General features: G+C 38.2%; 1 protein-coding gene across 1 annotated transcript; it reads left to right on the forward strand.

Moving 5' to 3' along the window:
* The first annotated feature begins 714 nt into the window (after positions 1-714).
* On the forward strand, positions 715-15870 carry golga7bb (golgin A7 family, member Bb). Its single transcript, XM_014984705.2, has 5 exons — positions 715-891; positions 6046-6171; positions 6510-6662; positions 10161-10262; positions 11634-15870. The coding sequence occupies exons 1-5, from the start codon at positions 880-882 to the stop codon at positions 11715-11717; spliced, it is 477 nt and encodes a 158-aa protein (XP_014840191.2). The 5' UTR covers positions 715-879; the 3' UTR covers positions 11718-15870.
* Positions 15871-19711: the final 3841 nt, after the last annotated feature.

The following is a 19711-nucleotide window of genomic DNA, read 5'->3' on the forward strand; positions in this document are numbered from 1 at the left end:
ACTGGGAGAAACATCAGAGATGAGCAGCTCTTTTACCTGCAAAAGGAGCCATTGCTACAGCCACCGATACTGAATGTGAAACCACCTACCCGACACCGAACCAAAGACCAGAACCTAAACATGTGTTACCGGACTGAAGACTGAAACGGACACTGAGCGACCTACAGAACTACTTATCGGATCACAAAGTCCGACCAGAAGTACATGTCGTTCATTGTTTCGTTTCTGAAGCTGAAGGTGGCAGCAGTGAACATCAGCTTCTTCGTCCAACTCTTTCCTCTTCCTCAGTTTACTCCCACTGACTTCTACATTCCCATCAATTTCAGTGCGCTCTGGTTCAAATTCAAAAGAAACATTACCCATTGCTGTCTTGGCTTGCATAATCGAACCAAGCATACATAATTTACCCAGAATGCATTGCAGCAAAAACAACATGCGCTGATGTGACCATATTTTATTAAAACTGATAAAAACCCAACAGTCTACAGTATTACTACTGTATTGTTTTTGCATGTAAAATAAATATTTCTCAAATAAAATCCTCGGTTAAAAGTAATTGTGGATCCCTTTAAATTTTTAATTAATCACAGGGTATAGTCCACAAGAGAACCCATGCATTAACCTAAATACGCCGCTGACATTTAGAATATGCAGAGAGAGCTGCTTGTTACTAAGAAGTCCTAAAGGAGATTCTTGTGCAAGTAGCTCCCGTGTACCGCCAGAACCGCATCCCGCAGTCTCGCTGACACTCGCCAACACGTGCACGGCAGCTCGCGCGCTCGTTGCTCTACAGCAGCAGCGACGGCAGCGGCGTTGTCCCGCACAACACGAGCAAACGGCGTCCAGCACGGGACAGAGCCCGCACGCTCTCACTGCAGCATGGCAACCGAGGTAAGGGATTTCCTGCTGCTTCTGTTGGTATTCCCTCAGAGACTCCATTGCTGCCCATTCTTATTTTTATCCCGGCAAGTGCAGGTGGGGGATGCGTTGCTGCAAACTGAATCAGATGCGCGTGTGTCCTGAATGTGGCGAACACCTGATTGAATATTCGACCGATTCTGCAGCGCAGGAGAGGGTCGTTTGCTTATTTAGTTGTTGTTGTTCTTTTATTTCTATTATCTAATATCTAATAACATTTTGCAATTTGCTCGCATTTTAATTTTCTTTTTTTTTTCTTCCTTTTTTTGTACTACAACTCAGATGCAAATATTTATTGAGTAGTTATTTATGGAGACTGTTGATTCAGAATGTGATTGCACTGTTAATGAAAATGACTATTATGATGATATTCAGCATCAGGGACGTACAAATCATTGTCTTACCTTCATCTGCACCATGTTTTTACTCATCTTTACAGGGTTTAATAAATATTTTTAGCTAAAGTGTATCCTTTTGACACATTTCAGAGCCGAAAACAGATTTCAATCCTGAACTCTTTTTTTGGGGGGGTGGGGGGGGAGTTAATGTTCTTTCATTGCAGTTTTGTATGACTTGCAAATCTAAATCAAGATCAACAACAATGTCCGTGTTCATGCTGTGACTAATAGCACAATTAGTTGCCTCATTCAGGAGTTGTGGGTTTATTTTTAGATCCAGTAATGCCTGGTAGCTCTTGGGCCAGCAGCACGTCTACCTCCCCTCTCTGTGCCCTTGGTAATGTCACCATAATGCTGAAGACATTGCTGGCTGAGTTATCATGGTGATGATCTCACAAGAGGATGCAGCTTTTACTTTGTATGGTTTGGGGAGCACACTCATCCGGGCACTGATGTGCCTGTGGGTTAATTTATGCAAGCATGTCCCAGTACATGTGGGTATGGGAGATGTATGTATACCAGAATTGTCCTAATTTATTGATCAGTGAAAATAGTAAATTAAGCATACCAAAAATAAAGCTAAAGTTGAGAAGAAACCATGGAACTGTTTTTTTTTTTTTGTTTTTTTTTTCTATAGGTTTTATCTATTTTATTGTCTGGTGTTCTGTTGCAAATCCCATCATTTTCTTAGAAACAGATGTATGGGCACGCAAGCACACGTGTATGTTTTAGTCCATGATCCTTCATTAATCCAGCATATAAATAATTTGATTTGACTGATGCAGTTTAAAACCATAAATACCAAACTCTGAGATGAGCACCGCTTCTTGTGCATGTTTGCAATCCTTCCATTGTGTTTAATGCATGAAAAGTCGACAATCATTGGATAATCTTATTGAATATCAGTTGGCTCGCTCTGCATCTACCTATGTATCGCCTGATATCATTGCATCCAGATCCCGATCCCAGTCGGTAGCTTCGCTTTGGCTTGGGACCTGGACTGTTTGGGAATAATGCGCCAAAGAGTAGACTGGCAGAAAGATCACGGCTAACACAATATTCCACCTTTTCCAAAATAAACATAGAGGAGATTTCCTCCTCTGGCTTCGGTCTCACAGTTGTTCATCTACCATTTCAATCTTCTTCAGAAGTTCATAGACCCTGGGGTGAACAGGAGGTCACTTACAGAGTTAAGAAAGGATGAGAAAAAGAGCACTCGCTGTGAAAAAAAAATGCTGTGAGAGATAAAAATGAAATGTCTAATGTTGAATGCATTTACTCTGCATACCCTTATTGTTTGAGTATGTGTGTTGTCTGCCCACTGGCAGCACTCACCCATATTGCAGCTGTGTGCTCATTGAATCAAAATGACTAAACTAGGGAACATGTCATGTTAGTGAGAACTGCACAAAGCTAGAATGTAAGAATAAGGAGGAGATGTCATTAGAGTTGGAAAAAAAAGCTACAAAGAAAATATTACCAGTGTCTGTCTCTTCATTTTGATCAGTTCTCTGCCAGAGGCTTTCTCTTTTCTTTTCGCGTGTGTCACTTTTTTTAAGCTTCCCCAGAGTCTTTTCTGATGACAGTTTTGTCCTTTTGTAAAATGCAGTTTTAATGGGTCACCCAGTCCTACAAAATGTCAACACGTTTTATGTGAATTCATTTCTTTATTTTTACTTGACGTTAATTATGTAACGTAATGCCAAAGGAAAGGAAATTATTCTAATTTCTGTGGCAAACGGGAAGACATTTGTAGAAACTTTTAGGAGTTGCACAGTCAAATTCGTGGCATGAAGTTCCACTTATGTTGAAGTGGACTTCTTTCACAATTCCCTTTAGTGAATTGACTGGTGGGTCTCTTTGTCACTTCAACCTCCATGCAGAAAGACCCTCAGGCTGTGCAACGGTACCCCAGATTGTTTAAGCTCCTCATTCTTTTTCACTCACTCCAGGATTCTTCTGTTAGCCACAATTGTTTCCCCTGTGACTCTTGCCATCTACTTGCCTTTGTTAGTTTAGTTCCCTTTGGTTTATTTTATTCATTAAAAAAACACTTGCGTATCTACAAAAAAATCTCTGCACCTGGGGTTTTTTGAAAACCTAATGATGACATTTTATTTCTTGAGGTATTTCTTGTGGTAGCATTCTTCTGTTCCCAGTCTCTACTCTTGTGTTTTCTAAAATTTAAACCCTTATTTATTTCAGCAACTGAAATGGAAATGGGAAAACACACAAAAAAAATATATATAATGTAGCTTTTTATTCAGGAGACAACTTTGTTTAAAAAATAGTTTTTGATATATATTTTTTTATGTAATATCTTCATTTTCAGAGAAATTGAAACAGGTTTTCATTAGCTGTATGTCATAGTTGTCAAAATAAAGAGCAGTCAAAAATAAATATGTGATGTTATTTGTGTAGTGGATTTATGAATTTCACATTTCTAATTGACTTGCTGAAATAAGTAAATTTTTAGTGGTGTTCCAATTTGTTTGGCTGTGCCAGTACCTTTTTAAATGTCTAAATCAGGGGTCTTCAAATCCAGTCCTTGAATAATCAGGTCATTTGGACTCTGGAGAACATGGCCGCATGCTGAGGACGTAATTCCTTCATTTACTTCAGGTATGTTGGACCAGGGGCGCATCTAAAACTGGCAGGACACTTTGAGGACCCCTGATCTAAATATTAAATTCCTACTTTTGGACACTTTTGGAAAACATTCTTGCTGGAAGAAAGACTTAATCCTCCCTATTACGGTTTTTCCTCATTAGTGTTTAGTGACTATTAAATCAGTTCTGGCCATCTTTTGATGTTTTGGTGATTTATATTTAAACAGCACATTACTTCACATTCTGGCACTGTAAAACAAAGAACTTATGTAAACATAATGAGGTTGTCGTTGGGCCAGCTGATGCTGATTTGAATAAACAAAGCTCCGGCGTGTCTTCATGATTACATCTATTAATAGAGTGACTGATGTATCATCATGGCCCAAAGATAGACACTATGTTAGAGAGGCAGAGAAAGCAAAGAAACGGATATTAAAAGCTCTGACTGTGAGACGATTGTGGCTGTTAGTGGATGAAAATAGAAGCTTAGACTCTATTCCTGGTTGAGATTGATGTTAGCCTTTTCTGTAAAGAGATGAAAGACTGGCTCTGTGCTGTGTCTGCTTACATGGACTCACTACCTTCCAGTAATAACAGACTGCTGTGGCCACCAAAGCTCTGCAAAAGAAACACGGATTAAAAGTTGCCTAGTTAGTTCCGGCAAATGCACAAATGTTTAGCATTCCTGGAGAATATTATATATATATATATATATATATATATATATATAACCTGAAGGACAACCTCATATGTGTTGCTGTATCTTTTTATACTTTCTTTTTGTTTCTTCTCTGTCTCCTTCCTATTTCCCCATCTCTACTTGCATACTTTTTCTGTATTACTAATTGCCAACCTCTTGGGAGAAGTAATTTAGATCAGCATGAGACAAGTTGGCTGTGGCTGTTTTGATGTAAAACATAGCAGTTACTAGCAAAGTGCTGCAAAGAGCAGTATCTCTGGGTGCTGTAATTGAAACTGGGTCCTTCGCAGCTCAAGGAATAGTCGGTGTGCCATTGCAAGCCTACAGTGCTGTTACAACATGAGATTCTCACATTTGGGCCATTACCATTATTAAAAGCTGCCAAGATGATTTCACATCTACGGAAGAGGATTAGGGCCACTGAAAAAACAAAAAATTCTGAGATTAAAGTCAGAATTCTGACTTTTTTCTCAGAATTCTGAGATTAAAGTCAGAAGTGTTTTATTTATTTATTTTATTTTTTCCAGTGGCCCCAATCCTCTTCTGTACACATCACTATTTTGGCATTTATAATAAAATATCTCTGTAGAATTGACTTGCCAGAAAATACAGATGAACGACCAAAATAGAAAAAAAACGTATATATATATATATATATATATATATATATATATATATATATATATATATATATATATATATATATATATAAAAGGTGTAAAGTCTGTGTTCCAGTGAAGTTGTTGGTGTTCCAGCATTTTTTGTGTTTCTGGGTTGTTCCTGAACATTTTAACCAAGTTCCTTTCATCTGAGAGTGACAGTTTGGGTCAGAATGGGTAAACTTGGACTCCATTGGTTGTTCCAGCTGGATGATAATCCTAAACACATCAAAAGCAGTTAAACACGAGCACGTTAAGATTCCTGAATGGGCCCCCTCAACATCCTTAACACCATTGAATTTGTTGACTCTGCATAAAAACCGGGTCTGGACCAAGAAACAAAGTTCTTTAAATGAAGTATAGCAATTCTGCTACGTAGAATGGTCACATATCCCTCTAGAATAGGCCTTGTGACTGAAAAGAATGCAGTCAGGACTCAAGTTGCCACCACTGACATTCCCACAAATATTGGTTGGAGTGTATTTGAATCTGCATGTCTTAAGTTTTGCCCATTGAGGAGTTGGAAACAATTCAAAATAAACTCAAATATGTCTACTCGGTTTTTGTTTTTAAGAACCACTTAGGTTGTATGTGTTTCTTTAGTCACTCCATGCTGGAAATAGAACAGTTAAAAATGTGTCAGTAAAAACCCCTAAACTATTATGACATTCATGTCTATAATGAACTGTTTGTGAATTCGATTGGCCTTAAATCTGAAGAAACGCATCCCTTTTCTCCCCCGCTGCTGTGCATCTTCTAAGTTTCACAACCTCCAGGACATGCAGCACACTGCCTCGCTGGTAACAAAGGTGTTCATACAACGAGACTACAGCGAAGGAACCGTGTGCCGATTCCAGACCAAGTTCCCCGCAGAGCTCGACAACAGGGTGAGAACAACAACAGAGCATTGTGAAACAACTGCAACATGTTGCAGCTTAAAATTAAGTCCTTTTAGTGTAACAAGCAAATATGCCTATTGAGCTAATCTGCTTTTCTGCCCATGCTTTTTTTTTTCCACTTCAGATTATACAAGCTTGAAGAGTGTGATAATTCTCATCAAAAAGTTTAATGTTGGCTCGAGTAAAATGCAGCAGGCATGTTCAACATGTTTCTCAATAGGTGCTCAGCTTGTTTATGTTGTTGTGGGAGAGCTACATATACTCGTGTTCCCAGTCTGCCTTATCTATACCACTCGTTACTTTCTCTCCTTGTTTGTGTTTATTAGATAGAGAGAGCTCTGCTTGAGCAGACAGTAAAGACCCTGAACTCTTATTATGTGGAGGCTGAGAAAGTTGGCGGTCAGTCATACCTGGAAGGATGCCTGGCTTGTGCAACAGCATACATCGTCTTCCTCTGCATGGAGACACGCTATGAGAAGGTAAGAAGTCGAAAATGTCCTCACCTGATGACTTGAGATATTCCTGTGAAAGGACAAAAGATTTAAACTTCCTTCTTATCTGTAAAATGTGTATTATTAACAATCTTAAAATCTTAAAACCTACATGCACGGCAAGAGACTGACATCAATAATTTTGTCAAAATGCAATGTTTTCAGAAATGGTGCCAGACCTGACATTTATTAAGTATTGGACAGCAATGGAGGCCCTGTGTCTGTCGCCTGGTAGCTTGAAGCGGTTGTGAAAAATGGGAAGAGGCTTTTAACAACACTAATGATGTTTATGATGTAGATGTTTAAAAAAAATTGAGATTTGTGGTAGAGTAATATGAAAATATTTAAGTTCTGACCCAGTGTCATCTAATTGGAAAGGTGATAGTAATCAACAGTTTGTTGTACCATGCTCAATTTTATAAGGTTAAAGATAAAACTTTAAGAATCTGCACGTAACTGAATTTGTGTAGCATTAAACTCGTAAGTCTTATAAAAATGCTGATTGGTTTAGCAATTTAGAAGTTATTGTTTTAAAAACAGACAGAAAAAGACATTTGGTTCTGTTTTGGCTGCTTTCTCAAACCCAGTAGTTTTTTTTTTTTTTTTTTTTTTTTTTTTTAAACTCGCTCCAGTGGGAAACAGGCAGAACCCAGGAGATAAAATCAGGTCTTTAAAACCTTCCACTACTTCTCACATCCTGTTCTGAAGGCCACGCATGAGTGGCACCGGGTAAAGCATGGCACGTCATCTGTAAAACAGTTTTACTGAGCACAGGCAAGATGTCCATCTTCAGAAAGGACAGGTGGCTCAACCTGTTCATGACTGTATTGCCGCTTGTTAGTCGCTGAGATGGAACAAGAACACACACGCATGCATACTGCAATCGCACACACAGGCACAGTGAGCTTGATTAATCCTCTTTGTCGTTTTCTGTGAACTTGCCAATGCGTCAGATGAGATTGGAGTGGCGTGAAGTTCCAGCATGTCTTTCTGTTCTGATCGCTGTCTCGCACAACATTCATCTCCCTCGTCTTGTTGCATTTTGTAAACATTGCTTTTATCAAAGCTGCGCCGGGCACTGGGAGATTGACCGAGTGCCCACAAAGCAGGTTTATTGCTACGTTGAAGCCATGCAGAAATGGCCTGGTCTGACTCACCTTTCATCTTCCTGTCAGGTGGAACCGCTCCATTGAGCGGCGCAGATGCTATCGGGCTCCACATGAGAGTTGTTTATTTACCTGTTTAAACTTTATGAATACCTCTATGACTGACGACGATAAAATATACCCACCCAGGTTGAAGCTGAGTGTGCATATTCACGTGTGCCACACAACCGTGGTTTTCCCGATCTTCTCAGCGGACTCTCAGAAGGCACCGATTGTTCCCTGCATGTCGGAACAAGCGTGAAAAAGTCCCTCACACAGACTCTTCATTGTGCATCTCCTGTTTCTTTTCTTCGTTGCTGACAATAACATGGCTGAAATGCAGCAGCAGATTTGCCACGATAGAAGTTCAGAGTTTGTACGAAAAACACAAAGGAGCCTCTACGTGTAACTTTAAAGAGGAGGACTACTTCTGTGTAGTGTGTGTGTAGTCTTCCCAGAGCAGCTGACACAATCATGCCAGCGTAGCAGTGACACAGTTAGAATAAGGATACGTGAATGTCAAATTTTGAAAGTAAAGAGGGTTGAGCTGTTCCCTGGCTTTACTAGGTGTATGATTGGCTTTTTCCCTTGAAACACTGAAACGGTTTTTGTCATTTTTTTTTTTTATTATTTATTTACTTTTAAGATATTCAGTTCAGTTTACGCCATTGTTTGTTTCCAGTTTATAATGTTATCTTGTTTAGTTTCTACTACTAGGGTGTGAACGGGTGAGTGACTGCAGCTTTGGGGTTCTCTGGACTTGATAAGGCGCTATACAAGTACAAACTCATTTACCATTCACCATTTAAACTTCTCTTCTTAAAGTAACCTTTATTTTACAAACATGTTTCTTTTGACTGGAAGTAAAATCAACATTTTGGATCAGCGCAGCTAGAATCCTGACTTCAATTTCGATGAGATTCTGTAGAGTGGACAAAAGATTAGGGCGATGACAACCAGAGAAAGAAACCTGCCAACACTTTGAGCCCATGCCAGAAAAGTAGCTGATTTTTAAGTATGGTGTCTCCAAACCAATCAAAAGGTGGAAAAATATTTTCAGATTGTAAGGCAGGATAAAACGCAGTGCACCCGTCAGTAGCACCAAAAGTCATTTCCCATTGATTATGCATGAGAAGATGACATAAAATACAAATGACATGTTTTCTATGTTGTGTTTGTGTTTGTCTGTTGAATCCAAACTCAACAATGACCCGTGTTCCCCCCGTATCAAAAGACAGCACTGATCACATTTTCAAGTCAAGTGGAGTCTCAGATCTGCTTATTGAAGCCTGTAAACAGCTGAATGTTTAGAAAAGTGGTATTTAGAAAAATAAAAAAAAGATTTGCTGACTTTGTTATTCTTATAGCAGTGATCCTAAGGCTGAGTCGAATGAAGTGCATCTGACATAATTAGACTGTATTTTAGAGTTGCATGGCATGCCCACATTGCTGGGACCCACACAGGCATGTCTGATGTACTTCTGAGGAGCTGTTCTAATCAAGCCTTTAGTTTATATCTGTTCATTTAGCATGACTGTTCAATTCTTTGGAGCAACCTATCAGCAACAAACACAGACTACAAAGGTTATTCACAGCTGTTGTTTTGTGCACAGACATGCCAGTTTGAATGTGTATGTCGAGGCATAGCCTGAAGTGCACAGTTTCCTCCCCACTGCTTTGTGGTTATTGCACAGTTGCTGCAAAACTAATGGGTGGGTTCATTGCCAATACAATGTAAATAAACCAGCCACTTTACTTTTTAGAAAGTTTGCCCTGATGGTTAGCCAAGGCATAACATTTGGCCTGAGAGAGTCATCTGTTCCATTTGGAGCCATGGCTTCAAGATGGAGATTTTCAGAAAGAGAAAAGAGCTCCTCAGTTTTAGCAATTCAATTTACAGCCATGCTTTACGTGAGTGGTGAGGAATATGCTAAAAACATACTGATATACTTGAACTATAATGCAATTATTTTAAGTTTGCGTTACAATTCTCTGGAATAAAAGACTCAAGCATATGCATTTGCTACGAGATGAACTAATTTCTTCCATTTTCATATTTTCCACTTGAGACAGAACATAGCAGGAGATTAAATGGCTAAATCCAGTCTCATGGTTGATCTCTCGATTATCCATGGCCATTACATGTTACATAAAGTACCCTTTAAAAACTAATATGCAGGTATTAGCCCCCAGTTAGTGCAGCTGTTTAGATTGTCTTCTGTAAAACTGTGCGTTTAGCTTTTGCATCCAATGAACTTTTGATGTTTCTAATGAAATCTGGATTAAAACCAGATGTATGTCAGTCCTCCTCTAAAACCTCTTCAACCACCTTTTATTTCAGGTCTTGAAGAAGATATCAGGCTACATCCAGGAGCAGAATGAGAAGATCTACGCTCCGAGAGGTCTGCTGCTCACAGACCCCATAGAGAGAGGAATGAGGGTTGTATCCTTCATTCTGCTGCTGCTACACTCTCTGAGAACAACAAGCAAAAGGGTATAATGGTCTAGATTGTAGACTGGCAATTGGAGAAACTGGCTGTTACCAAAACAGTTGCTAGAGATGGATACCTGGACATAAGGAAAGCATCATTTAATTTGTACATTTTGAATTCTAGTTCTCCATTTTATCTGTTCGACATCTCCTTGTTTCCAGGAATAAATCTAACACATAGCTGCTTTGAAGAGGTTTGCTAAAAGGAAATTGTGAAAGCAGAAACTAACTAAAAGCCAAGAAGCTAACAAAATGAGCAGGCAAACGTCATGGAAAGTCTTATTTTTTCAAATGAGCCAAGCAGTTTTACTGTTTTATATTGACAGTTTTCTGTGCGGTTCATGGTACCGCTGGGTTTTTTTTATTGTCTTCCTGACTGACCCCAGAACAGGCAACAGGAGAAAGGAAAATGCGCCCAACAGACCATCACACAAGCTTGCCGTAGAATGACTTTCTGAAAAATGAGACTAAAAGTCAAAGAGCAAAGTTTAACCAATGTAGCTGGTGCAGTCCTTAAACTACAAATAAATGTTGAAGACCATTTTACAGTAAGTGAATCCCGTAACGTTTAATTTCTCCATCAATTCTTCTACTCCCTTGCTACAGTGACATACCTAAGCTCTTTCTTAGGGATCCAGACACTTTCACAGACCAGAAAGGAAATACACTCCTTACAGTGGGAAGCATCCTGCTTTCATTCGGATCACATGCCTGAACAACCTCGACTGCCTCTTTTCCTTGCAGAGCAGCATTGGCTTTACTTTAATCTTTCCTTGGATGGCTGAACTACAAACCCGGTCTATGCTGTTCACTGACTGCAGGCAACACGCATTTCCAGCTGGGTCGGTGATAAGGTTCACACTAACCCGATTGTATCCAGAACAGCCTCAAAAAAAATTCAAACATGTTTGTTCAATTGCGATCTAGGTCGGTTTGTTCCCCTCACACGTTTACGGACTCCGGTCCTCACCTTGTCTCACAATGGCAGAATTTTGTGCCAACTTTCCCTGATGACTAACGTCAGCAAGATGGAGGCTGATTCAGATTTTCCTCAACTGGGAATCGGGGGTAACAGTGGTAAAAATAAAATGAAATAAAACATGCAGTGTGTCCCCAGTTTAAGACTGATAAACAGTTGCAGAAAAGTAGGAACCTCACAGGTAAAGCGCCACTGACATTGCGCAGAAAGCTTTGACATGGCAATATCCATAGCTGTTATTGGGGATTACAGATCGATATTGCTATAGGACATCCCTTTTCGTGCTCCTCTCTTTGTATGCTTTTCTTCATCTGTATGATCCTTGACGCTCATTGTGTCCCCAGCTGGAGATCAGCGTGTTTGAGGACCGGGGCTCAAGCGGCTCGAGCCCCAGCAGCAGCATGTCGTCGTGCAGCACTGCACGGTGACTGGAGGAGCAGCACCAGGCTTACGGGTACCACCACAGAGGCAGCGGGACACTCACCAACATCCGCATGTTGAAACATGAGAGCACCAGGTTCTAAAGACGAGCAGAGAGACGAGAAATCCAAGGAGGTGATCCACAAGATTCACACGCTCTCCCTGTTGAGACCTTCGACTAATCACCATTGGAGAAGGATCTGGCTTGTATAAAAGCTGTGGCTACTTAAAATAATCAACCTAAGTCAAACAAAACCCACATATCAGCTTTGTGACTAAATGCAAAATCCAGCGTCTAAGAGGATAAAACTTTTACTTTTGCAAAGAAGTGAATCATTTCTGTTCCATTCCGTCATGTCTGTTTTATGTCCTAGCTTTGTCCGCAGGCTTACATGAGTTTAGGCCTGTCATCAGTGCATGACTAGTATCATTTCACTGTCATTATTATTCTGTGCTCATTTTTTTAGTCAGGGTATTCTAAAGCCTTTGCAGCAGCACCAGCATCTAAAATGAGGATAACTTTACTGCGTCCCAGGAGACACGATGTTCTTGCATTTGTTTCAGGTAGTTGAGGTCAAGTCGCTTTGAATGGTGGCAAATTGGGCTTACCAAAGCCCAAAGGCTTTGTTCAGAGGTATTTGGCATAAATGTCAAACTAAGAACAGTGTGATTTATTTATCTTTCTTGTTCATCAGAGTGGATTATGTGACCTGCATCGCAGCTGCAGGCCATATATGCAGACATATTCACATACCATGCCCAAGCATTAGACATACAGCATATGCAGTGAAGGGGACATGTGTGCACATGTAGTATATAACAATGAGACACATACGTGTGCAGCATGTGCTTATGCTTTCCTGCCCACACTGAGATTATTCTAGAGTTTGGATATGAAAAAGCCAGGAAATATCAGAACATATTCAGAGGTTTGGACATTTTTTTTTTCTTTTTGCTTTCTCTCTGGATAATGGTTTTGATGTCTGGGAGTGTTTATGATTTTGAATACACTTGCAGTCTAGTGTGAGATGAAAGCTTGCAGATCTTAACACTGTCACAAACCCTTTTCCCTAAACATACTTACTGGCTTCCTACGAAAGCTGAAAGAGAGTGGGCTGTTATCAGTGAAGCTGGAGACTCTGCAGTCATTAAGCCGAGAAATGTGTTCCTGTTTGAGGGCTGGAGCTCGCAGGAGAACGGGCCCACACAGAGTTAAAGAACTAAACCTTATTTAGCCTGTGTTCACGGCTGTTATGTAGATGCAGATTGTGTTAATAATTCATACACAACAAAAAAAGGCCAAGCATAAAACGTCTTGGAATGCACTGCATCCAACTGACGCACTCAGAGAAGAAGAAATGTAGAAAAAAACAGTTCTGTCCATTGTAGGGTTTCAAAGTTTAGATAAAATTGATTTTTTTTTTAATAATGTTCTTAGATAGTTGGCTAATGGTTTAAAAATTGTACAATCTTTCTGCTGTGGCTTTCCTACAGTTTAAAGACTTTCGAATGAGTTAAAATGCTGGAGTAACCAGAGTTTTCCCCATCTGTTTGCAGCATAAAGTAACGCCATGATTCCCCTCTTCCACCTTTCGATGCATTTTCTCTGGCTTACAAGAAAGAAAGAAAGAAAGAAAGAAAGAAAAAAAGAAGGAACCACCTGTCAGAAAATACTTTTGGTCCCGAAAAACATGTCAGTCATGACTTGAAACACAAGCTTTAAGCTTCGGGTCCATCTTGCCCCACATTACTGTTATATATGTTAGTATAAAATGTGCTATAGTGGATGGCACCATCTTTGTTCTTGCCAAAGATGAAACTACAGGGGCTCTATGACTTGTTATCCCAAGGCTCCAAAGTAAAACTACTATTGTTAATGACAGCAGCAACTTCTACATGAGCAAAGTCTGTCATTTTTACCAGCAAATAAGTCTGATGTATATGTTGTTATTTAAAGAACAGAATAATGGAAACGTACAATGTTTTGCTCATTAAGGACAATATTTATTTGTGAACTAATTTTAATTTAGTAGTGTAATTTGAAATTATTGCTTAAGTATATTCATCAAAGACAAACAAGGCCATATAAATAACAGTTCTCTGAAAATATAAAATTTTTCAAGCAACACTAGGAGCAATATTAAGTTTGTGTTTTTTGTTTTTTTTAAAGCTAAGTACATCATGCTTTACATTTTTTTTTATTATTTTTGTGTAAGACCAAGATTATCACACCCTTGAAATCTCATAACTGCCAGTATTTTAAAAATAATGCAATTCTACTTTCTAGAGCACAAAATTGCATTACGTGGATAACTTTCGTGATTCTCCCTGTAATTTTAAAGGATACATTTTGTTTTCAAATTAGCAGATTTCTAATGTGAAAAGTCAGTGCTCACTTTAGAACGACCTCATTTGGACAGTGTAGGTCAATTCTGAACTTTCATTGACTTAATAAAACTTAAAATTTAGCTGCAACACAGTTTTAAGGACATCATTATCTTAAACTGCCTCTCATATGGAAAACCATCAATCATAGTTGCGTAGCATCATCAAGTGTGACCATAATGTTGCAAATATTGGCAGAGTATCAACATAACATCCATTTTGTTTGTCTATGTTTATCATGTTGTTGTTTTTTTAGTGTTACTGCAGCAGCTGATGCTGTCATCTTTTGTTACTGAATGTTTGACGGTAAACTGACCACTGCAGATCTGTGTTCTAAGTGTTTTAATTAATTTCTGTGAATAGTTTCACATCATTTAACCCTTGGATAACTGATCTAAACCAGCGAGACATTTATACCACGAGAGTTTAGATGTGCTTGGATTTAGCCTCCTGTGCTTTCATTTTTTGATGCCTTCATGTTTCATACTGGTGGAATGGATATCCAACCTGGTGCTGACGGACTGACCAATTTAAAAGTGACTTACCACTGCCAAAAGGCACATGAAGGAGCTTATTGGACAATGTATATTAAAATGAGTATAAACAGTCTGTGCAGGTATGACTTTGTAACTTTGATTGTATGCATTTGTGAATAGAAGATATTGGATATGTGATACAATAATCCCATTTCACTAGATGTTAGTAATTTGTTTCCTATGGTCATTAAGAAAAGGAGCAGCTAAATGCAGACAAAGATGTCGGATTGTGTCATTTGCGAGTCGTTATTGATTTGTCTGTAAATCTGTTGAGTTTTGATACTGTAGCTAACGAAGTTGATAGTAATAACGAGTTGATGATAATGATTCTCAGGGAAACCTTTTAACAGGCCAATTTTAAAAGGTCTTAAATGAGCAACATGGTGATGGCCACGTTACTCAGCTGGTTGCACAAGCTACAATGGAGTCTCTGACTGCAACTCCTCAGCCTGTGATTAAGCTTTACATAGGCCTAGTATTGAGCAATTCATTTTATTTGGATGTTTAGAAACAGGGATTCATCTTAAAGTAGCATGTCAGTGGTTCCTGGGGATTAGAGTTGGAGAATCATGAGTCTGACAAAAAAAAATAAAAAATCTATCAACCTATCAGTTTTCTTTTTGATATTAGTCTACTGATGTATGAAAATCTTCCACAAAAGGTTCTGCATCCAATTGGTCTCAAAGTTGTTTTTTGTTTTTTTGTTTTTTACATATTTAATAACATTCTTGTCCAAAGTATAGAGATTAAGAAGTGAAAAAGTCACTAGTGTATAATCAATCTTAAATTTGCAAACAAGACAGCCAATCATAAAATGTGATTTCTAAATAAAATGTGATTAGGATTAACTTAAAATGTAAAAAAAAAAAAAAAAGACCAACATTTTTAAAGAAATCATTATTCTTAAGGAATAGTTTCTATCCTGTGAGGGCCAAACAATGATGGGGAACTCATTTAATAATGTAACCTAATGGCACTTTATTTATCTTGTACTGCATTTAAGAGTGACGCACCTTCATTAGGTTGTACACAATCAGTAATGAGAACATATCAAAAGCTCAATGTTCTGTAAGAAAATAAATATTGGGCAGTAACTTTGATATATTCCTGAAAATATCTAACATGATGTGTGCAGTATTGGTGCTGAGATGTTTTGCTTCTGCGGAGACTCCTTGTTCTGCACTGATGTTTTATGCTGCATGGTGTGTAAACATGGAAGCAGAGGACAAGACAAATAAAATCCCTCTTAAAAAAATATTGCAACGTGCTGCCAAAAGTTATATATTAATGTTGTTTGTGTGTTAATATTTGGTTACTAATGAGTTCACTAAAATATTGTCATGTACATTTTATAAAAGTTGATTATACATCCAATCCAGAGATGCTCTTACTGTCTATAAAGTGTTTGATGAAGCCAGTGAAAAAATGATCGATTGTTGTCAGTATTAAAATAAAATTCATTTTGCTTAGAAGATTGATACAATTTCTGACTCTTGTTAGTTTTAGAAACTGATATTTCAGATGTTTCTCAGAAAATCTTGGAAGGGAAACCAAGTTATATCACAAAAGGCCTGTTGTTAATGTGTTCAATAAAAGAAAAAAAAAACATCTCTTTTCCATCCATGTATCTTAGTTACCTTTGACTAGGCTTGTGATCAGTTGGGGCAAAAGCTGTAAAAATTGCCACTGTCCCAATCCCAAAGGAAACAAGAATGCAAACTTTATGTTTGGTGGGTGGGAAAGTCATAAAAATGCATAACTGTGGTCCTTTCAGCTCTAACTTAATGGTTAAATTAATGTTCAAGACTCAAACAAGACTTTTATTAAATGGCATTTCAGTTGTAATCATCCAGTTCACGTAATCACCTCAATCATGGATCCTCAAAACGCAAGAAGTGATTAATACAAATAGTTGCCGAAAAGAGAAACCAAAGAAAACCAATAAAACCACAACAATGCTTGTTTGTATTTCTAAAATATGATTTAAGATGATCAGAAGTCTGTAAGACTGGTGGATTTGCAGCATTGATTCAAGGGAAAATAAAACATTTACCTTTTCTTTTTCATCTTTGTAATCAACCAACAGATGCAGATTATAATATTAATTTATAATCCAGGCATGTCTTGACTTTGTAACTAAATTAACTAGTTTCAGGAAACATATTGAAATGAATGGTGGGATTTAGAACTGCACTCCAAAATCAGCATTAGCAGTTTTACGTCAACGTCGTATTTGTGATCATGTTTTTAGGGATTAGTTTTGCAGTGACAGTAATCCAGAATTTGTCTCTGCTTGTTTTTTACAGTAGCTTTATAGTAGATCCAGCAGAGCCTTCTCATAAAACCAGAAGTCAGGGATAAAGTTCTACTCAGTTAAGTTCACAGCTGAGCAGAGGGGAAGAGTTGTGGGAGTTTGCTGATATTTCTCAAAGACGCGTAAGAAGTGATGGAACATCTCATCACCTGCGGTCAGAGGTCACTCTCACATTAACAAGCTATTCTCTACTTCAGGACAGTCTTTCTTTCTCACTGCTCGACTTCTTCTACTCTTACGTTTTGCTTAGACCAGGGGTCTCCAACCTGTGGCTCCAGAGCCATTTAAATCTTTATACTGGCTAAAAATTGTAATGAACCAACTAATATGTTTTTTAAATATAGATATAATAATAAATGTTTTTATTTATTTATTTATTTTTAGTTTTCTCGGGGAATAATTGAATTTTCCCCAAATTAATGACACTATAAATATAATTTTTAGATCTAATTTTTTTGTTTTTATATAATTTTCCACAAATATCATCATTCCAGCTTATGTATCCATTAAAACAGAAAATATCTGTTTTTATTTAAAAACCTACAATAAAATGGGGGCCCTTTCAAAAAACACATACAACAGTTTTTCTACAGACAATATTGATAAAAATTTATAGCTTGTCCTTTTTGAAAAGGTCATCCAACATTTACCTCTGTCTGAACAAGCAAAACTGAACTGAAGCTGAACTGAAGACAAAAATGGCTCCTTAGATCATAAAGGTCACAAGCCCCTCTCTTAGACAGAACCGACGTTTTCATGTTTTCAACATTTGTGGCTCTGTGGCTGGACAACACTGTTCCTTTCTGCTGTGCTTTCCTGTTCTTTCATTGCTCGTTTTCTCAACAGAAAGGAAGTTGTCTACTTAACCTTCTCAGTTGTTTGTTTTTTGAGTCACGGAGAAGAAAAGTCACTTCTTGCTCTTGCATTAATGGACTTAAATGCTTATTCTTTCTGAAGACAGAAAACCCGTATACCGCCTGCGATTCTGCTTTCCAGAAATAATGGAGCATGCAGCAATCTGGAAAATATCTGTGCGCACTTGCATGTAAGACAGAGTCTCTCGGGACAAGATCTTTTCATTACAGAAAACTCTTTGTATTCTGCCAGCGACATGTGTTGATGACTTCATTTACAAATGAATGTTAATGTATTTAGTTTAACATGGCAAAGTCTCAGGACAACATTTATTCAGTAAGAGGCAGTTATGTTTTTTTTTTTGTTTTTTTTTTGAGAAAGCAGAATGCTTTGTAAGCTGCTTTCAGGAAGCAACATAAATTTGACAATTTCCACATTGGGTCAATTTAGAACTACTTCACAGAGATTTGATGTAACAGACCAGCGTAAAGTAGCAAATAGTGGTGAAGTTAAAGCAAAACAATTAAACTTTTTGTTTTTATTGATTTACCCTTAAAAAAAAAAAAAAGTCTAAAATTGTATAATTTTTATGAATCCAGTGCAAATAATTTCCTTAAAACATCCCCTAATTATTAAAACCGAAAGGATGCAACGTGCTCCACAGTCTGTAAAGAAACGTCTTTGAATATGTATGTTTTGAACACTTTTCTGTAAATACAGCTGCAGCGACTTGCTTTTAGCCTGGGCACAGACAACATATGCAAAGGCAATACCAGACAGCCATCTGCTAAACTGCTTCTCTGTGTTAGCTTTGGCGTGAATATCAGCACATTTTAAATGACCTCGGCGTGATTGACAGTTGTTGTGGTTGCTGCTGGATCTTCCAGAAATTCGGCCCGTCTACATAAAACGTAATGACGACCATCAAAGCCCGGAAATATGTGGCTCCAGTTAAAACGTCACTTCGGATCACGCCGACTCATGGTGAGACAGAGATTACAGTGCGTCGCTCTTCTCAGATCTACTGCATGGACTACAGGACAATACATTGTTGCAGTAGTCCTTCAAACAGTCAGTTTTGTAAATGGATCAAAGGGTTGGTTTAGCAGAGGCTGATAAAAGGCTGACGGAGGAAGATATGACTGATTTGAAGATTGTCTGTTTCATTTAGCTAACACCAAATTTAGGACCAGAAAAGAAGTGATAAGAAAACATTCACCGATGGAGGAATTCACCTCGTCAGCATTATACGGTGAAGAGCCTTTCAGGGGTCATCGAGAAGAAAGAACAAATACATAACACAACACAATACTTAAAAGAAAAGAAAGACTACACAGAGTTTCTCACTGTGAGTACACTGAGTTACATTAGACCATTTAAAATGTGGTTAAGTCTGTTTTCCTCCTCACCTGAGACTTTTAACGTTTGCTCTTAATTCTTCAACGACAAGCACATCCTACCACAGAAGCTAATGTTCGACCAACATCCCATTGAATTTGGACAGCAGATTTTGGTAAGTTTACATTTTGATTTTATTAATGGACACTTCTGTTTGGATCAAATGTTTTAGTCAATATTTCTCTCGGATTGTGGCAAACAACGGTTTTTGCATCTTTCTTTGGAAGGTGCATCTTTCACTGTAAAGGAGAAACAAGTCAAAAAAATGCAGATTCCTGAATACACTGTTCAAGTAAACCTCTGTTAAATATGCTGCTAAAACTTTAGGAAACCACAGGATGTCTCAAGGGAGGGAGCTGAAAATGTTAAATTAAAAATAAATGGAGCCAAAAACAAGAAACTGCGAACTTGGAGCACTTTAAGCACCTTTTCAGGTCTCTCTATCACAAATAAAGCATTGTTAGTTTGACTTTGGTCCCGTGCGGTATTTTTATTGAAGGAAAGAAAAGTCTGT

This window comes from Poecilia mexicana, unplaced genomic scaffold (genome assembly GCF_051168715.1).
Source record: "Poecilia mexicana isolate PSO_F unplaced genomic scaffold, ASM5116871v1 scaffold_15, whole genome shotgun sequence".
Classification (NCBI taxonomy): Eukaryota; Metazoa; Chordata; class Actinopteri; order Cyprinodontiformes; family Poeciliidae; genus Poecilia; species Poecilia mexicana.

Coding starts and splice junctions, on each gene's coding strand:
- golga7bb (XM_014984705.2), top strand. Junction 6,172..6,509: donor CCGCAGAGCTCGACAACAGG/GTGAGAACAACA, acceptor TGTGTTTATTAG/ATAGAGAGAGCTCTGCTTGA. Junction 6,663..10,160: donor TGGAGACACGCTATGAGAAG/GTAAGAAGTCGA, acceptor CTTTTATTTCAG/GTCTTGAAGAAGATATCAGG.